General features: G+C 36.9%; 1 protein-coding gene across 1 annotated transcript in view; it reads right to left on the minus strand.

Moving 5' to 3' along the window:
• Window positions 1-20,535, minus strand: part of LOC121385832 (proteoglycan 4-like) — a 94,484-nt gene that overhangs the window by 11,517 nt on the left and 62,432 nt on the right. The window contains exons 32-43 of the mRNA XM_041516620.1: window positions 20,162-20,224; window positions 18,592-18,651; window positions 15,878-15,937; window positions 14,965-15,024; window positions 13,987-14,046; window positions 13,082-13,141; window positions 12,110-12,169; window positions 10,670-10,729; window positions 9,799-9,858; window positions 5,328-5,346; window positions 2,541-2,611; window positions 838-877 (exon numbers count right to left, since the gene is read on the minus strand). Coding sequence (XP_041372554.1) covers window positions 838-877; window positions 2,541-2,611; window positions 5,328-5,346; window positions 9,799-9,858; window positions 10,670-10,729; window positions 12,110-12,169; window positions 13,082-13,141; window positions 13,987-14,046; window positions 14,965-15,024; window positions 15,878-15,937; window positions 18,592-18,651; window positions 20,162-20,224 — 673 coding nt within the window. The remainder of the gene's footprint in view (window positions 1-837; window positions 878-2,540; window positions 2,612-5,327; window positions 5,347-9,798; window positions 9,859-10,669; window positions 10,730-12,109; window positions 12,170-13,081; window positions 13,142-13,986; window positions 14,047-14,964; window positions 15,025-15,877; window positions 15,938-18,591; window positions 18,652-20,161; window positions 20,225-20,535) is intronic.

Consider the following 20,535-nt stretch of genomic DNA (forward strand, 5'->3'; position numbering starts at 1 on the left):
CTATATATAGAGATTATTATACGAGCTTGTGCGTCATACTGATTTTACGAAACGAGTGTCAGGATTTTTGTATTGCCCGAGTGAGAGCGATTGTCATAATTTCTTTATTATCCATATTATTATTGTTGTTTTCTTTATGAATAACAAGACCCAACTCAAAATGTTTCTGCCACAACTAGAAGGAGACGACGAAATGATGTCATATTTCAAACGCACAGTCTGAGCTAGGACTGGAGAAGCCATGTCATGTTATGACGTCGCTTCCAAAAATTACGTCTTTACACTTATTACTCATGTGCTTCGTATGATTATTATTAACTCGGTTATGTCGAACCATATGAATAATAACACAACATAAATAAAGTAACCCTGTTTCATGATGTCATACGGCTCCGTCCACAACGTCATTTTGAGCACAGACACGGAAAGGTTAAAACGATGAAACAATTATTGATTATCCTGATAATATAGTATAATATCCCCAAAATAACTTCAGGGAATTGAATTGCTCCAGTTATTCAGGCAGTTTCGGTATCTGATTACTTAATTGCATTGATTCTTGTACCTGTTTTGGTAAATTACCTACTTGTTAGCCCAAAACCATATCTTATATTAAGTATTTAAAAGAAAAACAACCCAAAACTTTACACATTTTTTAGCAATGAAAGTTGGTAATAATACCTTCGAATGAATTACACCTAAAAATTACTTATAACTCCTAACGAGTTTCAAACAGCTTCCACGAATTAGCCAGATTTTGGATTCTCTGATGCTGTTTTCAGTTCGAGCCGTGAAATGTCATTGCTACTCATAGTTTATCTCAAATATTACACTCACCTTCGATCAGGATCTAGCAGATGTTTTTTCTCTTTCTTTTCTGAAAAGACAACACAAACTACATACAAAATACCACATAATAAACACAAACTACATACAAAATACCACACAATAAACTACATACAAAATACCACACAATAAACACAACAAACTACATACAAAATACCACACAATAAACACAAACTACATAAAAAATACTACACAATAAACACAAACTATATACAAAATACCACACAATAAACAACACAATAAACAAACTACATACAAAATACCACACAATAAACACAAACTACATACAAAATACCACACAATAAACACAAACTATATACAAAATACCACACAATAAACAACACAATAAACAAACTACATACAAAATACCACACAATAAACACAACTACATACAAAATACCACACAATAAACACAAACTATCTACAAAATACCACACAATAAACAACACAATAAACACAAACTACATACAAAATACCACACAATAAACACAAACTACATACAAATACCACACAATAAACTCAAACTACATACAAAATACCACACAATAAACAACACAATAAACACAAACTACATACAAAATACCACACAATAAACACAACTACATACAAAATACCACAATAAACAACACAATAAACACAAACTACATACAAAATACCACACAATAAACACAAACTACATACAAAATACCACAAAATAAACAACACAATAAACACAAACTACATACAAAATACCACAAAATAAACACAAACTACATACAAAATACCACATAATAAATACTGCATATATACATGTGTATTTATGTGCATGTGTGTTATGTTGTATGTGTGTTGCGTTGCATTGTGTGTGTTGTGTTGCATTCTGTGTTGTGGTGTGTGTATGTGTGTCTGTGTGTGTATGTGTGTGCATGTCTGTATGTGAGTGTGTGTTGTGTGTGTGTGTGTCTCTCTCTCATTGTGTGTGCAGTGTGCACTGTGTGTCTGCAGTGTGCAGTGTGTATCTGCAGTGTGCGTGTGTGTGTGTGTCTGTGTGCTGTGTCTGTGTGGGAGTGTGTGTGTGTGTGTATGTGTGTGCATGTCTGTATGTGAGTGTGTGTGTGTGTGTGTGTGTGTGCAGTGTGTCTGCAGTGTGAGTGTGTGTGTGTGTGTGTATGTGTATGCATGTCTGTATGTGAGTGTGTGTTGTGTGTGTGTCTCTCTCTCTCATTGTGTGTGCAGTGTGTCTGCAGTGTGAGTGTGTGTGTGTGTATGCAGTGTGCATTTAACTGTGTGGGGTGCATGTGTGTGCATTTAACTGTGTGGGGGTGAATGTGTGCATGCAGTGTGCATTTAACTGTGTGGGGGTGAATGTGTGCATGCAGTGTGCATTTAACTGTGTGGGGTGCATGTGTGTGTGTGTGTGCATGCAGTGTGCATTTAACTGTGTGGGTGTGGGTGTGTGTGTGTGCATGCATGCATGCATGCATGTACGTGTGTGTGTATGCATACATATTAGTACTAGATTATTGGATGACAAACATCTGGTAATTCTGATATAATATAGTCTTCACAGTTTTCTGGGGCCTAATTCACTAAACTCTCGTAACTTTGCGATCTCGCAGTGCAATGCTAAAACACTTGCAAAGAGGATACTTTGTTGTCTAGCAGAGCCTAAGAGACCTTCATGAATTAGGCCCCATATTACTAATTAAATCTACTTTTTGGAGCCACAAAATTAGCCGCTTCAAGTCTCTTTCTTTCTGCGTCTTCAAGATGTTTGTAACGAGATCTAGTAGAAAAAAGAAAAAAAGAAAAAGACAATAATAAAAACCACCAAAGGCATTTCACAGTCATTTAATCAATTGGTACATCTATAATAAACAGAGATTATTATCCGAGCTTGTGTGTCGTACTAAAATGAGTGTCAGGATTTTTGTACTGCCCGAGCGAAAGCGAGGGTAATACATAAATACTGACACGAGTTTCATAAAATTAGTACAACATATGTGCGAGTGTAATAATTTCTTTATTATCCATATTATTATTGTAAAAATTTGTTTATGAATAACAAGGCCCAACGGCCGTCTCAAAATGTTTCAACCACAACTGGAAGGAGACGACGAAATGATGTCGTATTTCACATGCACAGTCTGGGCTAGGACTGGGGAAGAAGCAACATCCCAAAATTACGTCATTACACTTGTTGTTACACGTGTGCTTCATATGATTATTATTAACTCGGTTATGTTGAACCATGTGGATAATAAGAAAATATATTAAACCTTGTGGTCACACATACCACGGCCTTTGCTATACCAGTCATGGGGCACGTATTGGTTGGAACAGAACAACAACAAGCACAATGAATCTGCAGACACGGTTCAGTCCTATTACCTATACACCTCAGGTGAGTGCTCTACCAATCGACTGAAATAAATCCTGCCCCAGATATGTTTTGGAATAACTCAAATGGCTCATTGTAAGGTAACTGGGATATATAATGGTCAGTGAGGAATCAAGAATGTATTGCATTCTCTATCCCTATGCATAGGCGTCAGAAATGGGGGGAGACAATAAGCACAATATGAACTTGCATTTAATAAGTGTCCCCCTCCCTCCCAGTTGCTGCCATCTTCCGATGCCTATGCTATATAGTGACCTGATTCCAGTTACCATTACTGTCAAATAGCTCGCTGTAAGATAAATGGAATCTATAATGGCCAATAAGGAATCAGTGACGCATTGTATTCTCTGTTCCTATAGTGACCCGATTCCAGTTATCATTACTGTCAAATAGCTCGCTGTAAGATAAATGGGATCTATAATGGCCAATGATAAATCAATGACGTATTGTATTCTCTATCCCTATATGACCTGATTCTAGTTACCATTGCTGTCTAATAGCTGATTATAAGATAAATGGGATCTATAATGCTCAATGATGGATCAATGACGTATTGTATTCACTGTTCCTATAGTGACCTGATCCTAGTTATCATTGCTGTCAAATAGCTCGTTGTAAGATAAATGGGATCTATAATGCTCAATGATGAATCAATGACGTATTGTATTCACTGTTCCTATAGTGACCCGATCCTAGTTACCATTGCTGTCTAATAGCTGATTATAAGACAAATTGGATCTATAATGCTCAATGATGAATCAATGACGTATTGTATTCACTGTTCCTATAGTGACCTGATCCTAGTTACCATTGCTGTCTAATAGCTGATTATAAGATAAATTGGATCTATAATGCTCAATGATGGATCAATGACGTATTGTATTCACTGTTCCTATAGTGACCCGATCCTAGTTACCATTGCTGTCTAATAGCTGATTATAAGATAAATTGGATCTATAATGCTCAATGATGAATCAATGACGTATTGTATTCACTGTTCCAATAGTGACCCGATCCTAGTTACCATTGCTGTCTAATAGCTGATTATAAGATAAATTGGATCTATAATGCTCAATGATGAATCAAGTATTGTATCACTGTTCCTATAGTGACCCGATCCTAGTTACCATTGCTGTCTAATAGCTGATTATAAGATAAATTGGATCTATAATGCTCAATGATGAATCAATGACGTATTGTATTCACTGTTCCTATAGTGACCCGATCCTAGTTATCATTGCTGTCAAATAGCTCGTTGTAAGATAAATGGGATCTATAATGGCCAATGATGAATCAATGATGTATTGTATTCTCTATCCCTATAGCGACCTGATTCCAGTTATCATTGATGTCAAATAGCTCGCTGTAAGATAAATGGGATCTATAATGGTCAATGATGGATCAGTGATGTACAGTATTCTCTATCCCTATAGTGACCTAATTCCAGTTACCATTGCTGTCAAATAGCTCATTGTAAGATAAATGGGATCTAATGGCCAATGGTGAATCAATGATGTATTGTATTCTCTATCCCTATAGTGACCCAATCCCAGTTATCATTGCATGTCCAAACCCGTGATCAATTCTCCATTTCGGATACCCCACATAAGTGATGTGGCATCTGAACTAACCATCTATATGTACAAGTCCGAGAGAATAGTGTTTATAATCACAATCTAGATGTTTACTTACATTAAAATGTCAAAAGCAAACTGATTATGCATGTACACGATACTGGAAACTCCAAAGATGTTTACTTACATTAAAATGTCAAAAGCAAACTGATTATGCATGTACACGATACTGGAAACTTCAAAGATGTTTACTTACATTAAGATTTCAAAAGCAAACTGATTATGCATGTACACGATACTGGAAACTCCAAAGATGTTTACTTACATTAAAATTTCAAAAGCAAACTGATTATGCATGTACACGATACTGGAAACTCCAAAGACCTGTTATCCAATAGTTTGACATAGCTTTCATTTAGGTCTATTTTTACAATGCATGGTCAAGGTACCATAACCGATGTAAACATTAACAACTCTAAGAAAAAGCTCCTTTAAATATACAGATATAGCACGCATAAATGCTTTACCTTTCGATCTCTTCGGGCTCTGAAATAAATAAAAGAATCATTTGTGAAGATGTGTGTACATTTAGAATATTATTGTTTCTGAAACATTGCATTACTTTATTTATCCCTCATATTCAGTTTTCATCTGCAGTGAAACTATACTGGACTACATTAAATCTTATACATATGTACATGTGTATGTGTAGTAGAGCTGGGCGGTATACCGTATATACTATACCGTTCGGTATCGGTATCATGTCAGTACCGATTTACCGTATAGAGCAAATTTCAAAATACTGAAATTTCGGTATTGAAAAATGTTATCTGCCATTTAATAAAGCACTAATAATTTATCTGACGAACATAAAATAGATGAAAGAAAGAGCGAGATGAGGGTCTTGTGTATGGAAGGTAATTTTATAGCAGGTGACACTTAACTCGGACATGCATTTAAAGCAGAGTATACCAAAAATACTGAGGTAAATCTCACCCAAAATACCGATACCGATACCGAACCTGAAATTTCAATACCACCCAGCTCTAATGTGTATAGTGTCAGATTCCACGTATCCATATTTTGTAAGCACATATATAGAGGATTTGTCACGAGTGTTTTTTAATATGGAAAATATCAACCGAGTCTATGTTAATCGGTATTTGTTGAGGCTCTGCCGAGACAAATACCGATTAACTAGACGAGGTTGATATTTTACATATTAAAAAACACGAGTAGCAAATTCTATTTATCCTATAACACTTCTAAAATAACATTCGAATTACTTTTTTAGTAAATCACAGTACTAAAGTCGCCACCATCGATAATATGACGTCATCACGATTAGCACAAATTAGTTTGACATCACGCATTTTAAACAGATCTTTGAAAACGTTATGTTCAGGTACACGGGTCTTGTTGCCTTGTAAGCAAATGACCCATCCACAGCAACAAATTACCTAGAGACCTTGCAGATTTGCAAACCATTATTAACTGGGTTAATAAAGTCAATTATCACATGGGTTTATGACATGGATATCATGGGTAGGTTATAGGATAAATACATTTATTATATACATAGCATGAATGAATGAATGTTTAACGACACCCCAGCACGAAAAATACATCGGCTATTGGGTGTCAAACTACGGTAATGCAAACAAATAAAGTGATGATCAACATCAATATAAGAATTCAAGATTTAAATAAAAACAGTGTAAAGAACTGTGCAAAAATTCAAATATCACAGATAGATACTGACTTTTACTCAAAATTTCAATTTTGTGCTGTATTGGCCATTCTCAAAGAGAATATTGTTACACCCCTGCACCACGGTGAGGTTACAGCACATGCATATACATAGCAATGAAATATATAGATCGACAAAAACCATAAAAGTGATTTCCAGTGAAAAGTCATATTTTCAATGTATTTTAGCTACAGTGAAAATAAAGAAATCGTATTTACTTTTCTGTGTAATTTCTTCGTATTTAAGTTTTATGATTATCATAGCAACTGATTGTATTTGAAAAATAAAAAAAATGAAATTGAAATAACTATACCTACACATGTATAAAAAAGGGATATGAAGTGCAATTACGATAAAATATCTAAAATGAATTGAATATGAAGCTAACTAATGATGACACAATGTCCTGTCACTAAGTGTATGTTAGAATGTAACGGCATCTAATTCATTTTATTTTTGTGGGTTTTTTTTAGAGGTATATGTTTGCATAGCAGTAATTATTAAATAAATGTTAATTTAATAATTAAATTTTTAAAAAAATTCTTCAAATTTCTTTTAAAGTCTATGGTCAAGTAAAGATTCTGGAAAAGTTCAATCCGAAGAAATATCTTATGGCATTACGTGTTTTTGATAGGATAAACAAAAGATATTAACAAAAAGCGAAAGATATTGTCAAAAATTAGGAAAGATGTATATAATAAATAGACCATTTCATGGAGTGTTTTCGAATATGATTTTTATGTCAACTCGTGATGTGTGAAAACCATATTTTCACTCATATTACTTTGCAATTTGTGAAAATATGGTTTTCACACATCACGAGTTGACATAAAAATAGTATTAAAAAACCCACATGAAATATATCCTCTATATATCCATTTATTACCCCAGTGGTCACTCATAACAGGGAGAAATATTTTTCATATTTTCTCAGCGAGAAATATTCTGCATTGGTATAACGAACAATACTATTGGACGATTTGACACTTACAAACCAATAACCATGTCGATACTAAAGATGATGTCATCACTTTTGGCAAACACACAAAATGATGTCACGTAGTTTAAAGTGTTTGTGTTTATGGCTATCTGTTTTCCTTGTTAAATTTGTAATAAAATTTTATTTTAATGCAATTCATTATATATTTGTGGTACAGAATAAATAGAAAATTATATAAGAACGTGATTAAAATACAATGTTAAAGCAATATTCCAAAACAGTGTGCTTACATTGTTTCTATATATACTATTAGGGTACATTTATGTATATATAGAAAATAAAATGCTTTTAGAGAAAAAATAGTAGGGTAATAAATAGAATAACAAACTCTGTACCAGTTATTATCAAATTTATGTCCCTCGTGAAATAATTTTCATTTGTCCCTCACTATAAAGCTTGTGACAAGTGAAAATTATTTCACTCAGGACATAAATTTGGTAACTGGTAACTCGTTTATTATCCTCTATTATTACCCCAGTGGTCATTCATAACGGAAATATTTTCCATATTTTCTCAGTGGGAAATATTCTGCATTGGTCTAACGAACAATACTATTGGACGATTTGACACTTACAAACCAATAACCCTGTCGGTACTAAACCCGACGTCATCACAATTTGGCAAACACACAAAATGATGTCATGTAGTTTAATGAGTTTGCGTTTACGGCTCTCTGTTTTTGGTGTTAAATTTATAACAAAATGTCATTTTAATGCAATGTATTTCCATCATTCTAACCTCAAAATTAGTTGTAATCCATGTAAAAATGCGTAGTGATTCATTTGCAACCCTATATACATGTAGCTGTTTGATTATAATGCTAATAAAAAATAAATGTTGTTTTTCAGATTCGGGCATTTTAGTTTAATTCGGGCAAAAACCAGCCTGCCTCCCTACAAATATGGGAGCCCGTACGCCTATGTATACAACATTTTCAAAGCAAGCCGTTTATCAAAGTACAAATTTAACCAACAACACACAATATAATAAACTGGTATGGTACTCATTTTCAATTTTTAAGCGACCTACATTTTCTGCTATTCAGCTTCAAAAAGTGGGATCTTCTTTTCATGAATCAGCCAATATAACAGCAGATACTTGGGGTTTTTTAATGTTTTTATTAAGAGGTTCATTACCGATGCAAAATACTTGATAGTAAAATAAAATATCATGATAACAGGCACGTGTGTGTGTGTGTGGGGGGGGGGAGCGGGAGGGTGAGGGGGGGTGTTATCAGGGGTTGAAACCTCTCCATGCTCAAGCAAATTTTCTTTTTTCTCAGTATATTTGCCAGGGGAGCATGACTTGAACCATCCCCACCCTCTGTAAACTTTGGTCACCAAAATCTAGACCCCCCCCCCCATTAAAATTCCTGCAGTGTCTGGATAAGTCTCTGGTTGTTAAGTAAATGCTTTATTAATTTATGTGGAGTAAATGTTGGGGCTTCTCTGAATGCATAAACCTCAGAATATGTTTCTAAAGAGAACACTCACATTATATTGTTTTAAACAAGACCTATATGAAAAACACAACAAAAACAAACAGCACTTAATTTGCTACAATGTAGCAAAACAATGGAATTTTTTTTTATATATAAACTAATTATTACAACCCAATATTATGTGTGGATTGATTGATTTGTAGTTATATCTGTCACAAATACATGTACATCTAAAAATAGAGAAATTTGACACTTGCAACTTGGAGAATTAATTCAATGCATCTTTAATTAAATCAAAATATATTGTAACATACAGACGTTCTGTTATTATCTAATGTTGGTGCTACACCAAATACGGGTTCACCAATGTGCGTCGATGCACTATGAATTGGAAGTGAATAGAACTGGAAGTTGATCATGGCGCCGTTGATACACCAGCCGCGAAAGCGCATCAAAGTGCTTCTGGAACGTGCTACGCCAAATACGGTTCTCATACAACAGGAGGATTTTGTTGCTTTAATACGATGTCAGGTAATTTTTACCTGTGTTTTTTGTTTCCATAGAACTTCATTCACTTTTCCTCTACTATTAAAGTACAATAGTAACTTGCAAAATGGAGGATGTGATTGGCTTGCATCGCTTTTGTATGATGTGATGTCATAAATAGCACTGAACTGAACATGAATGGGTTCAGAGCGCTTCGTAACCGAATCTGGTGTAGCAACAACTGGAAGTAACCGTATTCAAGCGTATCAATGTGCTTTGGGTGTTTGGTGTAGCACCAACATTAGTCTTCTGTTAACTTACCTTGGGCATCTGAAGTGTCTTTCGGTTCTATAGGGACACTAGATTTCCGAGAATGGGCGGCTAAAGAGAAAAAGTCACACATTTAATTGGTTTTAACAACATAGCAATTGCTCGAAGCTCTAGTGGCATGTGAGTATGTAAATACCGTACTGTACATAGCAATTAAAAAACACAATTACCCCCACCCCCAAAAATAACTAAACTAAAAATAATTTAACTTTCTCACAGACAGAACATCACATACCATCGTCTTTAATAAACCAGGCACCTGTTTTGACTGGAGGAAAAACCAATCAGAAAATGGGTCCAAATGATCAAAGTTAAAAAACATTTATTTTGTTTAATGACACCAAAGAGCAGCAAGGGATCTTTTATATGCATAGTTCCACAGAGAGGAAAGCACATACGTGGGGCACTGGTTGAGACGTGAAACAACTCAAGGTGGATAGAGAGAGAAAAAAAACCAGAGCCAAATTTTGCATTACTTAATGGCTAAACGGAAGGAAGGAAATGTTTTATTTAACGACATACTCAACACATTTTATTTAAAGTTATATGGCGTCGGACATATGGTTAAGGACCACACAGATATTGAGAGAGAAAACCCGCTGTCGCCATTTCATGGACTACTCTTTTCAATTAGCAGCAAGGGATCTTTTATATGCACCATCCCACAGACAGGGTAGCACATACCACAGTCTTTGATATACCAGTCCTGGTGCACTGGCTGGAATGAGAAATAGCCCAATGGGCCCACCGACAGGGATCGATCCCAGACCGACTGCACATCAAGCGAGTGGCTTACCACTGGGCTACGTCCCACCCCTTGGGTGTTTGGTGTAGCACCAGCATTAGTCTTCTGTTAACTTACCGTGGGCAACTGAAGTGTCCTTTGGTTCTGTAGGGACACTAGATTTCCGAGAATGGGCAGCTAAAGAGAAAAAGTCAACACATTGCATTGATTTTAACAAACATAGCAATAAAAAAAATAAAAATTACCCCCACCCTCCCAAAAAAGAAAGAAAACCCAACAAAAAAACCCAACAACAAAGAGAACCAAAAATAACTTACAAAACTTTGCAGGGTTTTGAAAAGTTAAAACTTTGTTTAGTTTAACACCACTATGAATCATTTGCTACTTTGTTGTTGTGACAGTCAGAGGAAACATAAATGTTTCCCTTAACAGCATGGGATCTTTTCTAAGCACTTTCTCACAGGCAGAACAGCACATACCATCATCTTTAATAAACCAGGCACCTGTTTTGACTGGAGGAAAAAACCAATGAGAAAATGGGTCCAAATGATCAAAGTTAAAAAACATTTATTTTGTTTAATGACACCAAAGAGCAGCAAGGGATCTTTTATGGTAGTACTAAACCAAATAACTTCCAGCTGGGTCAAAGTTCGAGGTGCACCCAACTTTTGATAGAGAAGTGAACACCACAAGTCCTGTGATTGGTTATAAATGTGAGTGTGTTGGTTGTAAAAAATAATAGTTTCATCTGGGTAAAAAAAAATTGCAATTTTATTTCATCTAGTACCAATGTGTCAAGTAGCCTTGTGCTTGAAACATGTATGGGATACCTGTAAAAAAAAGTACTTGAATTTTGTGCGAAACTAGGGTAGTCATAGACGCTACCCGTTATCTCAGAAACGAGCAGCTTGACCCCCATTTTTTTCTGATTCACTTTAAGTGTAAGGGGTGGTAGTATTTATATCTGTGGCGTTTATGTCGGCTGATACGTTGCAGGTAGGAGTTTTAGCCACATATGTTACTACTGTCGTCTATGGGATTTGATTTGGTAGTATACACCCTTATATGCATAGTCCCACAGACAGGAAAGCACATACGTTGGGCACTGGTCAAGACGTCGAACAACTCAAGGTGGATAGAGAGGAAAAAACAAAAAAAGCCAAATTTTGCATTACTTAATGGCTAAACGGAAGGAAGGAAATCTTTTATTTAACGATGCACTCAACACGTTATTTAGTTATATGGCGTCAAATATATGGTTACGGACCACACAGATATTGAGAGAGGAAACCCGCTGTCGCCACTTCATGGGTTACTCTTTTCGATTAGCAGCAAGGGATCTTTTATATGCACTATCCCACAGACAGGGTAGCACATACCACAGTCTTTGATATACCAGTCCTGGTGCACTGGCTGGAATGAGAAATAGCCCAATGGGCCCACTGATGGGGATCAATCCCAGACCGACCGCGCATCAAGCGAGCGGCTTACCACTAGGCTACATCTCGCCCCTTGGGTGTTTGGTGTAGCACTAGCATTAGTCTTCTGTTAACTTACCTTGGGCAACTGAAGTGTCCTTTGGTTCTGTAGGGACACTAGACTTCCGAGAATGGGCGGCTAAAGAGAAAAAGTCACACATTGCATTAATTTAACAAACATAGCAAATAAATAAATAAAATTACCCCCACCCTCCCAAAAAAGAAAGAAAAACCCACACAAAAAACCAACAACAACAAAGAGAACCAAAAATAATTTACAAAAATTTGCAGGGTTTTGAAAAGTTAAAACTTTGTTTAGTTTAACACCACTATGAATCATTTGCTACTTTGATGTTGTGACAGTCAGAGGAAACAGAAGTTTTTCCCTTAACAGCATGGGATCTTTTCTAAGCACTTTCTCACAGACAGAACAGCACATACCATCGTCTTTAATAAACCAGGCACCTGTTTTGACTGGAGGAAAAAAAACAATCAGAAAATGGGTCCAAATGATCAAAGTTAAAAAACATTTATTTTGTTTAATGACACCAAAGAGCAGCAAGAGATCTTTTATATGCATAGTTACACAGACAGGAAAGCACATACGTGGGGCACTGGTTGAGACGTGAAACAACTCAAGGTGGATACAGAAAGAAAACAAAAAGAGCCAAATTTTGCATTACTTAATGGCTAAACGGAAGGAAGGAAATGTGCTATTTAACGACGCACTCAACACATTGTATTTAGTTATATGGCGTCAGATATATAGTTAAGGACCACACGAATATTGAGGGAGAAAACCTGCTGTCGCCATTTCATGGACTACTCTTTTCAATTAGCAGCAAGGGATCTTTTATATGCACCATCGCACAGACAGGCCTTTGATATACCAGTCCTGGAACACTGGCTGGAATGAGAAATAGCCCAATGGGACCACCGACGGAGATCGATCCCAGACCGACCGCGCATCAAGCGAGTGGCTTACCACTGGGCTACGTCCCGCCCCTTGGGTGTTTGGTGTAGCACCAACATTAGTCTTCTGTTAACTTACCGTGGGCAACTGAAGTGTCTTTTGGTTCTGTAGGGACACTAGATTTCCGAGAATGGGCGGCTAAAGAGAAAAAGTCACACATTGAATTGATTTTAACAAACATACATTTGTTGCAATTAAAAAAAAAAAATTACCCCCACCCCCTAAAAAAAACCCACAACAACAACAAAGAGAACCAAAAATAATTTACAAAACTTTGCTGGGTTTTGAACAGTTAAAAGTTTGTTTAGTTTAACACCACTATGAATCATTTGCTACTTTGTTGTTGTGACAGTCAGAGGAAACAGAATGTTTTCCCGTAACAGTATGGGATCTTTTCTAAGCACTTTCTCACAGACAGAACAGCACATGCCATCGTCTTTAATAAACCAGGCACCTGTTTTGACTGTTTAATGACACCAAAGAGCAGCTAGGGATCTTTTATATGCATAGTTCCACAGACAGGAAAGCACATACGTGGGGCACTGGTTGAGACGTGAAATAACTCAAGGCGGATACAGAAAGAAAAAAAAAAACGATCCAAATTTTGCATTACTTAATGGCTAAACGGAAGGAAGGAAATGTTTTATTTAACGACGCACTCAACACATTATATTTACAGTTATATGGCGTCGGACATATGGTTAAGGACCATACAGATATTGAGAGAGAAAACCCGTTGTCGCCATTTCATGGACTACTCTTTTCAATGAGCAGCAAGGGATCTTTTATATGCACCATCACACAGACAGGCCTTTGATATACCAGTCTTGGTGCACTGGCTGGAATGAGAAATAGCCCAATGGGCCCACCGACAGGGATCGATCCCAGACCGACCGCACATCAAGCGAGTGGCTTACCACTGGGCTACGTCCCACCCCTTGGGTGTTTGGTGTAGCACCAGCATTAGTCTTCTGTTAACTTACCTTGGGCAACTGAAGTGTCTTTTGGTTCTGTAGGGACACTAGATTTCCTAGAATGGGTGGCTAAAGAGAAAAAGTCACACCTTGCATTGATTTTAACAAACATAGCAATTAAAAAAAATATATTACCCCCACCCCCCAAAAAAGAAAGAAAAACCCACACAAAAAACCCCAACAACAACAAAGAGAACCAAAAATAATTTACAAAACTTTGCCGGGTTTTGAAAAGTTAAAACTTTGTTTAGTTTAACACCACTATGAATCATTTGCTACTTTGTTGTTGTGACAGTCAGAGGAAACAGAAGTTTTTCCCTTAACAGCATGGGATTGTTTCTAAGCACTTTCTCACAGACAGAACAGCACATACCATCGTCTTTAATAAACCAGGCACATGTTTTGACTGGAGAAAAAAAAAACAATAAGAAAATGGGTCCAAATGATCAAAGTTAAAAAACATTTATTTCGTTTAATGACACCAAAGAGCAGCAAGGGATCTTTTATATGCATAGTTCCACAGACAGGAAAGCACATACGTGGGGCACTGGTTGAGACGTCAAACAACTCAAGGTGGATACAGAAGGAAAAAAAAGAGCAAAATTTTGCATTACTTAATTGCAAAAAAGAAGGAGGAAATGTGCTATTTAACGACGCACTCAACACATTTTATTTACAGTTATATGGCGTCAGATATATGGTTAAGGACCACACAGATATTGAGGGAGAAACCCCGCTGTCGCCACTTCATGGGCTACTCTTTTCGATTAGCAGCAAGGGATCTTTTATATGCACCATCCCACAGACAGGCCTTTGATATACCAGCTAATCCTGGAACACTGGCTGGAATGAGAAATAGCCCAATGGGCCCACCGACGAGGATCGATCCCAGACTGACCGCGCATCAAGCGAGTGGCTTACCACTAGGCTACGTCCCGCCCCTTGGGTGTTTGGTGTAGCACCAACATTAGTCTTCTGTTAACTTACCGTGGGCAACTGAAGTGTCTTTTGGTTCTGTAGGGACACTAGATTTCCGAGAATGGGCGGCTAAAGAGAAAAAGTCACACATTGAATTGATTTTAACAAACATACATTTGTTGCAATTAAAAAAAAATAATTACCCCCACCCCCCAAAAAAAGAAAGAAAACCCCCACAAAAAAACCCCAACAACAACAAAGAGAACCAAAAATAATTTACAAAACTTTGCTGGGTTTTGAACAGTTAAAAGTTTGTTTAGTTTAACACCACTATGAATCATTTGCTAGTACTTTGTTGTTGTGACAGTCGGAGGAAACAGAATTTTTTCCCATAACAGCATGGGATCGTTTCTAAGCACTTTCTCACAGAACAGCACATACCATCGTTTTTAATAAACCAGGCACCTGTTTTGACTGTTTAATGACACCAAAGAGCAGCAAGGGATCTTTTATATGCATAGTTCCACAGACAGGAAAGCACATACGTGGGGCACTGGTTGAGACGTGAAATAACTCAAGGTGGATAGAGAGAGAGGAAAAAAAAAGAACCAAATTTTGCATTACTTAATGGCTAAACGGAAGGAAGGAAATGTTTTATTTAACGACGCACTCAACACATTATATTTACAGTTATATGGCGTCGGACATACGGTTAAGGACCACACAGATATTGAGGGAGAAAACCCGCTGTCGCCACTTCATGGGCTACTCTTTTCGATTAGCAGCAAGGGATCTTTTATATGCACCATCCCATAGACAGGCCTTTGATATACCAGCTAATCCTGGTGCACTAGCCCAATGGGCCCACCGACAGGGATCGATCCCAGACCGACTGCACATCAAGCGAGCGGCTTACCACTAGGCTACGTCCCACCCCTTGGGTGTTTGGTGTAGCACCAGCATTAATCTTCTGTTAACTTACCTTGGGCAACTGAAGTGTCCTTTGGTTCTGTAGGGACACTAGATTTCCGAGAATGGGCGGCTAAAGAGAAAAAGTCAACACATTGCATTGATTTTAACAAACATAGCAATAAAAAAAAAAAAATTACCCCCAACCGCCAAAACAGAAAGAAAACTCCACAAAAAACCCCAACAACAACAAAGAGAACCAAAAATAATTTACAAAACTTTGCAGGGTTTTGAAAAGTTAAAACTTTGTTTAGTTTAAAACCACTATGAATCATTTGCTACTTTGTTATTGTGACAGTCAGAGGAAACAGAATTGTTTCCCTTAACAGCATGGGATCGTTTCTAAGCACTTTCTCACAGACAGAACAGCACATACCATCGTCTTTAATAAACCAGGCACCTATTTTGACTGGAGATAAAAACCAATCAGAACATGGGTCCAAATGATCAAAGTTAAAAAGCATTTATTTTGTTTAATGACACCAAAGAGCAGCAAGGGATCTTTTATATGCATAGTTCCACAGACAGGAAAGCACATACGTTGGGCACTGGTTGAGACGTCAAACAACTGAAGGTGGATAGAGAGAAAAAAAAGAAAAAAAAAAGCCAAATTTTGCATTACTTAATGGCTAAACGGAAGGAAGGAAATCTTTTATTTAACGATGCACTCAACACATTTTATTTAGTTATATGGCGTCAAATATATGGTTACGGACCACACAGATATTGAGAGAGGAAACCCGTTGTCACCACTTCATGGGCTACTCTTTTCGATTTCGATTAGCAGCAAGGGATCTTTTATATGCACCATCCCAGACAGGGTAGCACATACCACAGTCTTTGATATACCAGTCCTGGTGCACTGGCTGGAATGAGAAATAGCCCAATGGGCCCACCGATGGGGATCGATCCCAGACCGACCTGTAAAGTCTTGTAAAGTAGGAGGTCACTTTGACTGTTTCATCAAAGGACATGTAAGAATTAAACAAACTCTGTAACATAGCTAAATGGTTAATCTGTAAATACTTCTAATCTGTAAATACTCTTTTGTAATAAATGCTTTAATTGGTCCAAAATAGACCATGTGGCTTAAAAAATTAACATTCATAACTGCATGAATTTCAATTCTGCACTGTACATGTATCTTCGACAATGCTTAAAAAACAAAGTAGATTGTTTTAACTTTTTTCTTTATTTCAACTTAATGAAATGACTGTTTACATTTGTAATTGATGTTGAATCAGTAAAAATATGTTATTTATTGTTTAAAATCGTGTGAAAGAATGTAAGAATTTCCTCATTCGGCTACTGACGGACAAAGTCTAATCACAGAATAAAATTCCCTTTATTCTGTGTATTAATTTCCCGAAAAAAGAAGAGTTCAATTGCTATTTCATAGTATTTTATATTACTGAAATTATTGTTCACTTGGAATTATAAAAATTTAACATGATCATTTTTTTATTTTTTTTCAAAAGCATGATAAAAAAAGAAAGAAATTGTTTTTGTATTTTCGTCACATTTTCCTTTACTCCTTTGAATTCCATCTCATTTCTTCCCGATCTGGCAACTCCTCTTATCTTTCAACTTATTTTGCTATCCACCTCCAGATCCCAGTCCTTGTTTCTCCAACCACGACAGGTGCTTGTCTCTTATGTCTATCCATGCCAGAATGATAATTTTTGACATTCGTGGAAGTTTGAATCACAGAATCCCTTTACAAACCTATGTATGAATGGCTTCATGATACATCGCGCTAGACCGTTCATACAGTGTGTGTAAAGTGGTTCTGTGGCAGTTTATATGAATGTCAAAAATTATCACATTCAGTTTATAAATGTCTGGTTAACCTTCTGACAGGCGAGATATCTCGGCCGACGTCATACCAGTCGACATACTGTACACCGTATACAGTGCATTCCCCAATTCATATTTCCCGCCGTTTTTGCACACGACACTCACCGGAAACAATTTAGTAACAGGAAACAAAAGACAACTTAGCTTCCTGTGTCTTTAAATTTAGATTTTTCACTGTAAAATGCCTTGGAATTTTGAGTTGAAAAAGTGGTTTTCGGCAAGTATTTTTGCTTGACAACAATGGCGGCATGTCAAGGTCATTTTCAGGGATCGATAGCTGACTTGATAATAAATTTCATCATTTTACCAACAAAGAAAATCACCAAATATTGAGATATGAATCATAGTTCGTTTTAAAAAAAAAATCTCTGGTCAGAAAACCAGTTATTGAGAATAATGAACATACATGTAATACTGGACAGCTGGCCACAAATGCCCGTAAGTAAATGTGATTCTTTGCCTAATTTTAATCAACATTAACTGATCTAAAATATTACTAAAATTTGAAACTACTTACCGATTCAGATATCAACTTTATTTTATATATTTATAAAACCTTTAAGTGAATGTATGTGAATAAAAATTATTAACTTGTACACACTCAACATCATGGGCGTACATAGGATTTTGAAAAGGGGAGTTCCAATACATAGGATTTTGAAAAGGGGGGTTCCAAAATAGATTGCAGAGATATTGGGCATATATTTCTATGTTGAGTAAATATAATAATGTCAGATATCAATGTCAGATATATTAAATTATAAAAAAAGCGATTTTGGGTGGGGGTGGGTGGTGTTTGGTCGAACCCATGTACGCCCATGAACATGGTTTTTGTCAAAAATTAATTCAGCAGTCTAAAGGTTAACTTACGTGGAGTGATAGTGTTTTCTCCTTGTAACACAGTTTCAGGACGTTCCTCAGAGTATCCAGCTGAAAAGAGTAAGACAGGCTGAATAGTTTTCAACTACACAGCAATTGAAAAATTGAGGAAGGAAATGTTTTATTTAATGACGCACTCAACACGTCGGACATATGGTTAAGGACAACACAGATATTGAGAGAGGAAACCTGCTGTCGCCACTCCATCCCACAGACAGGACAGTACATACCACAGCCTTTGTTACACCAGTTGTGGAGCACTGGCTAGAACGAGAAATAGCCCAATGGGGCTACCGACGGGGATCGATCCTAAACCGACCGCACATCAAGCGAGTGCTTTACCACTGGGCTACGTCCCGCTCTCTTGAAAAATTAAAGTAAACTCTATAAATGTTACCAAGAATTAATAATTCCTGCCCTTAACCAAGGTAGGCATTTTTAGAATTTAGAGATATAATGAGATAATGACATTGAACAAAAGTTTGTAGGGTTTTAAAAAGTATGGACATACTTGTGATCTTATTTCATCAAAAGCAGGTCAGGAACAGTTTTTAGAAAATTTATTCTAATTAACATTCAAAATTTCACTGATTAATTTATATGGAGCAAACGAAAGTTGAAGGTTTTCGTTTTGTTTAACGACACCACTACAGGGCACATTTGTTACTTCCGCCATGTAGTCTTAATTCAAAGAAAACACGCTACATGCATTTTCCCATTAGCAAGGAAGGCAATGTTTTATTTAACGACGCACTCAACACATTTTATGTACGATTATATGGCGTCAGACATATGTTTAAGGACCACACAGATATAGACACAGGAAACCTGCTGTCGGCACTATGGGCTACTCTTTTCAATCAGCTGCAAGAGATCTTTTATATGCACCATCCCACAGACAGGATATAACATACCACGGCCTTTATTACACCAGTTGTGGAGCACTGGCTGGAACGTTTCCCATTAGCAGCAAAGAATCTTTTATATATACACTTTCCCCACAGACAGGACAACACTTACCATGGCATTTGATATACCTGTCATGAGACACTGGTTGGGATGTGAAAAGCTCATTGGGTCCACTGACTACGTTTGATTCTCCAACCGAAGCATCTCAAACTAGCGCGGGGCGGGACGTAGCCCAGTGGTACAGCGCTCGCCTGATGCGCGATCGATCTAGGATCAATTCCCGTCGGTGGGCCCACTGGGCTATTTCTCATTCCTACCAGTGCTCCACAACTGGTGTAACAAAGGACATGGTATGTACTATCTGTATCTGGTATGTATGTCTGTGGGATGGTGCATATAAAAGATCCCTTGCTGCTAATCGTAAAAGAGTAGCCTATGAAGTGGCGACAGCCGGTTTCCTCTCTCAATATCTGTGTGCGGTCCTCAATCATATGTCCGACGCCATATAACCGTAAATAAAATGTGTTGAGTGCGTCGTTAAATAAAATATTTTCTTCCTTCCTCAAACTAGCGCACCCAGACTATGTTCAATATTGTCCAAGTCTGTAACTTGTAGCTCAGTGGTCATACTGTACAGACCCGGTTAACTTACGTGAAGTGACTGGATGGCTTTCTTCTGAAGATGTTTGTGCAAGTGACTTCTCAGAATGTTTATCTAAAAAGAACAAGACAAACTTTGAATTGCTTTAAACAACAGAGTATTTAAAGGCATACTGTCACAGATTTAAGGACCTTATTTATCTAAAAATGGATAATAAATAAAAATTACATTAATTGTTGGAAACCAAATCAAGCTATCGCATCACCATGATGGAGTGAAATCCATGTCATCCCTCTCGGCAATTTTAGTTTTTGAATTATGGACCATTGCCATAATTCAATTATTTTTACAAAATGGCATTAATAAATGGAGTATGGTGGTTATGAAGATGGTTGAATAAAGTACATTTAGGGACAAATCAAATT

The sequence above is a fragment of the Gigantopelta aegis genome, chromosome 12 (assembly GCF_016097555.1).
Source record: "Gigantopelta aegis isolate Gae_Host chromosome 12, Gae_host_genome, whole genome shotgun sequence".
NCBI lineage: Eukaryota > Metazoa > Mollusca > Gastropoda > Neomphalida > Peltospiridae > Gigantopelta > Gigantopelta aegis.